At 37.6% G+C, this 5,430-nt stretch overlaps 1 protein-coding gene across 1 annotated transcript; it reads left to right on the top strand.

Annotated features, from left to right (window-relative positions):
• Positions 1-1,637: 1,637 nt before the first annotated feature.
• Positions 1,638-5,333, top strand: LOC129572055 (uncharacterized protein K02A2.6-like; the record flags this gene model as incomplete). The annotated part of the gene is made up of 4 exons (XM_055451961.1): positions 1,638-2,256; positions 2,964-3,961; positions 4,468-4,563; positions 4,820-5,333. Coding segments are annotated over exons 1-4 (2,227 nt in total), but the record flags the coding sequence as incomplete, so codon positions are not given.
• Between the last annotated feature and the right edge of the window lie 97 nt (positions 5,334-5,430).

Genomic DNA, 5,430 nt, shown 5'->3' on the forward strand with positions numbered 1-5,430 from the left:
TAATTTATAGGCTCGAACTTTGAGTAATCACGATGACGCATTGGTAATGATAGGATGTTTGAGTTTCTTGTCCCATGTCGCGATGTTCTAATATTTATTTTGCTCAAAATGTGTTTCGATGATGTATGTCCACACATCACATTATGAACGAGTGATGTTTGGGCTACTTTTCTCCGTTCTTCGAGCGTTATCATTTGTAATTCAAGCAGTCGACATTCATATGGTGGTTTCCTAAATCTGTGTGGCCATTTCATTTTACGAAGTGCAAACAACAGAAATTGTTTCTGGATGGATTCAACTCGGGTAAAGGTGTCAAACGAACAAAGTTTGTCCGTCCTTCCGTCCTCCATTTCGAGGAAGGACGAACAAAACCGATTTGGCTCGTTCGTTTTCTCAAAAAGGACGAACGAAATCGATTTTGTTCGTTCGTTTTCACAAAAAGGACGGACGAACAGCGTTTTTCAATTTTGTGTTCGTTCGTTTGACACCTTTAAATTCGGGCAATCTTTTCAGCTGTGTATGGGTTCCATACTTGAGATGCATATTCGACAATCGGAAGGACAAATGTGTTAAATAGTCTCTTTATGGTCCATGGGTCCTCAAACTCTCTACCAAATCGTTTAATCCAGGCCAAACGTGATTTTGCTCTGGCTGTAATGTATTCAATGTGTGCAGTAAAGTTCAATTGAACGCGTGAGAATAAAAGACTGACGCTACCAGGTTTTTCGCAAAAGCGGGATAAAAATCAGTTGCACGCAAGAGAGAAGTAAAGAGTAAGAGTATTGTTTTCGTAATAACGGCTTTAAAATTCAAAATGCGACAAAATAAAATGTTCCGTTTGCGTGTAACCTTTTGAAATGTCTCTTTTGCGTGCAACTGATTGTTATCCCGCTTTTGCGAAAAAACTGCTAGCGTCAGGCTTTTATTCTCACGCGTTCAATTTATGATCGAGTATAACTCCCAGATCTTCTATCACGTTGACTCGCTCAATTTGCTCGTTGTATTTAAGATACAATGTTAATAACGCTTTTTTCGCGCATTTTTTCGCCTGAGCACTGACAAGTTGTTTTTTCACTGCGGAGTACACACATGAATTTTTGCACTGTTGCAATGAATTTAAAATGACTCTTTGAAACGGAATTATCATGTATTGAACTTAACCATTAAGTTTAGGAAATCGCCAGTCCGACCTTGAAAGGATCAATTAAGCATATTTTGTCTGCATTGTTTGTAGAGTACGTAAAGTACATCATTATAACAAGTGTGAAACTACTTAATCTATTACTACATTTATATCACAGCGCCATTCACACACATTGTCAACTAGAATAAAACCATTGTGACATTAGCTAGTAAGAACATTGAATAAAGACTTTCTTCTGTTTCCGACACTCAACTGAGATACATCACATTGGCGACAAAAGGGCAACTCAAAGTATTACTGCGAGAAAAGAATCTCAAGATCTCAGCAAATTCACCGTAATTTTTTTACATCGAAAAAGTACTGCGAGAAAAAAATCTCAAGATCTCAGCAAATTCACCGTAAATTTTTTTTACATCGAAAAAGTAATCGTAAGAAAAACTATTTTTTTTTCTGAACATCTGTGCATTACATGAAAATCATCGACCAACGAAAAATGACGGACACGAAAATCATCACCGCATCATCGATGCCGGAGTTTAACCCGACAGAGAATTGGAATTTGTGGTTCGAACGTCTCGAATTACATTTTGTCGAAATTGAGTGCACAGACGAAAAGCAAAAAATTTCAATTTTATTGAAATTGATCGGAGCAGAAGCATATCAAATTCTGCATTGTTTATGCAGTCCGAAATTACCGAGCAAAGAGAAGTACAACGATTTGTGTGCGTTGATGAAAGCGCATTACACACCACCCGTAATTGTTTTCAACGAGCGAAGAAATTTCTACGCAGCGAAAATGGGAGCCGACGAACGTGTAGCATCGTGGTTCGCACGTGTGAAGAGGCTATCACTCGATTGCAAATTCGTCGCTGGTGATTTGGAACGTATCGTTTTGGACAAATTTGTCGTTGAATTGCCAAGCAAAATATTCGAAAAACTTTGCGAAGAAGACGAAACGCTGACGTTGCAAACTGCATTGAAAAAGGCGATGATGAAAGAAACAAAAATTCAACAATCGCAAAACAGCAGCGTGGACGTGAATTTCATCAAAGCGCGTGGCAAGCAAAGCAGCAGCAACGGCAACAACAACAACAATCGCAAGAAGAGCTACGGTAACGGGAAATCGAAAAAACCATGTGGGCATTGTGGTTGGAAGAACCACACATCATCATCATGCAAATACAAGGACAGCGAGTGCCATTCCTGTGGACGAACTGGGCACCTAGCCAACATTTGCAAGCAGAAGGATAACACACTCAATATTATAGCGACATCTATTATTAAAATAGCTTGTAGTAAACGCATTCATAGCATTTCACTGTAGTTGCGATGTTACCTATTAAATTCCCCTGTGGTATGTAGTTAACAAGTGTCAAACATGAATGTGTCAGTACTACAAGGGAACTTAATAGGAAACATCGCAACTACAGGGAAATGCTATAAATGCATTTACTACAAGCTATTTTAATAATAGATGTCGCTATAATATTGAGTGTGAAGAATAACGTCAATTTTGTTAATTTTTTTGATAAAAATTGTTCAATTTCTAGTGAAAATCTTTCTAATTCTGTTTGTAATTCCACTTCTACGTTTAGCATTGAACCATGCGATGTGACGAATTATGACTACCCAATTTATTCAATTGAGGGCTCGGAAGGGAACGATCGCTATGAGTTAACTGTGCTTGTGGATGGAGTCAGGCTTACGGTTGAATGTGACACTGGTGCACCATGTTCGCTCATATCAATTCACACATTTGATAAATACTTTGATCGAAGAGTTTTGAAACCATGCAACACACCTTTCTCCGGATACACAGGTGACCCATTGAAGATCATTGGTGAGTTTCAAACAGTTGTTAATTACAAAGGTCAAAAGATATCAGGAATAATTGTAGTGACAAACAGTGACCGACCGACTTTGTTAGGTAGAAATTTTCTGCGTGCTTTTAGTTTTGAATTAGTACAAACAAATCGCGTCAACAATATTTTTGCGCCCAACGAAATGATTGATTCAATCAAAAGTGAGTTTCACGAAGTTTTTAGTTGCGGTTTGGGAAAGTATAGCGTCACGACCATTAAATTACCCATTCAAAAAGATGTCACACCGATTTTTTGCAAACCTCGCCCTGTTCCGTTAGCATGGCGTGATATGATAGCGAAACAGTTAGATGACTTCGTTTCAAAAGGAATACTTATTCCAGTAGACAATTCGGATTGGGCTACACCTCTTGTGCCATTATTGAAACCTTCTGGCGATATTCGCATTTGTGGTGATTACAAAGTCACAATTAATCGATTTTTAATCGATTTCAAATATCCATTGCCACGGATTGATCAAATTTTTGCTTCAATGCAAGGAGGTATTTTGTTTACTAAACTTGACATGTCGAATGCATACAATCAGTTAGTTTTAGACGATGAAGCACAAAAATTGTGTACATGGAGTACACACAAAGGCATTTTCAAAATGACACGTTTACCGTTTGGCGTCAAAATTGCCGCCGCACTTTTTCAAAAGACCATGGAAAATCTCCTAAGTTGCTTCTCAAATGTATTCTGTTATCAAGATGACATTGTTGTCACCGGGCCAACTCTAGCAGATCATTTGAAAACGCTAAAACAAGTTTTGATTAAACTTCAGACAGCCGGTCTCAGACTAAACGTCAACAAATGTGAATTTTTCAAGGAAAAAATTTCTTATTTAGGATTTGACATTGACAAAAATGGTTTAAGTCGGAACAAAGAACGAATCAAGTCCGTTCTCAATTCACCACGACCAAGGGATGTCTCTGAATTAAGAGCATTTATTGGCATGGTAAATCATCATTCATTTTTCATCGAAAATTTCGCCCAGAAAATGACACCGCTTTACCATTTGTTACAAAAAAATGTTGAATTTAAATGGGATCAGGCTTGTCAAAATGTATTCGAACACATGAAAACAGAAATCTGTTCTGATCGAGTTTTAGTTCATTTTAATCCGAAATTATTAATTATTTTGTCTACAGATGCCTGTAATACAGCCATTGCTGGTATTTTATCTCATAAATATGACGATGGAACCAAGAGACCTATTGCATATGTCTCACGCGCATTAAATAATGCAGAAAAGAATTACAGTACTATAGAAAAAGAAGCATTAGCCATCATTTTTAGTGTGATTAAGTTAAGACAATATTTATTGGGCATGTTTTTCAGCTTGAGACTGATCACAGGCCGTTGATAGCAATTTTTGGCGAAAATAAAGGCATTCCTTTAATGGCCGCTGCTCGTATGCAGAGATGGGCGTTTCTTTTGTCTGGTTTCAATTATTCTATTCAGTACATTAAAGGTTCTTTGAATACGGCTGATAGTTTATCACGTATTGCACAAGTTTCTACAGCGGAAGAAACCAAGGAGAGTTCATACATAAATTATGTAGGTTCAAACATCATGAAAACATTAACGTACAAAGATATAGCCACACACACTCGACCGTACTGCGATAAAAGCCTATATAAACAATGTTATTATATTTTACGATATTTGACTCGATGTCAATGACGATGTGGCAGCGCCACCTATAGAGATTCCTTATTAAAATAAGTGGAACTATTGAGTGCATGCACCATATCGCACGTAAATTTTCAATATGGCAGCGCCCATCGAATTGAAAAGTTAACCGATTTCGTAGTCACAAATTATCGCTGTACGCACTCGACGAGATCCAATTTTATCAAAGGTTCACGATTGTATTCAACAAGGAACTGTCGATCAGCTTCAAGGCAGTGAATATACATCATTTCGAAACAAAGCAACTGAATTATCTGTTGAATCAGGTTGCATTCTTTGGGGCTATCGCACCGTCATTCCAAATGCTCTGCGTAAGATCATTTTGCAAGACCTTCACGCATCGCACATGGGAATTGTAAAAACGAAAGCGTTAGCTCGTTCATATGTTTATTGGCCGCATATTGACAAAGAAATTGAAAATTTGATAAAAGGTTGTGTTTATTGTCAAAAGACTCAAGCAAGTCCTGAGAAAAGTACTCTCATGCCGTGGACACCCACTGATTCAGCTTGGAAACGTGTTCACATTGACTTTGCAGGTCCCGTTCGAGGCTATTATTTGTTTCTTGCAATCGATTCATATTCCAAGTGGGTTGAAGTTTTCAAAACCAAGGATATGACGTCTGCATTTGTCATTCGTAAATTAAGAGAAATTTTCTCACGATTTGGTTTAATCAGCATCTTGGTTCAAGACAATGGAAGACAATTTACTTCTGCTGAATTTAAACATTTTTT

Source organism: Sitodiplosis mosellana, unplaced genomic scaffold, assembly GCF_009176505.1.
Source record: "Sitodiplosis mosellana isolate CC-2019 unplaced genomic scaffold, AAFC_SMos_1.0 Smas_scaffold_4048, whole genome shotgun sequence".
Classification (NCBI taxonomy): Eukaryota; Metazoa; Arthropoda; class Insecta; order Diptera; family Cecidomyiidae; genus Sitodiplosis; species Sitodiplosis mosellana.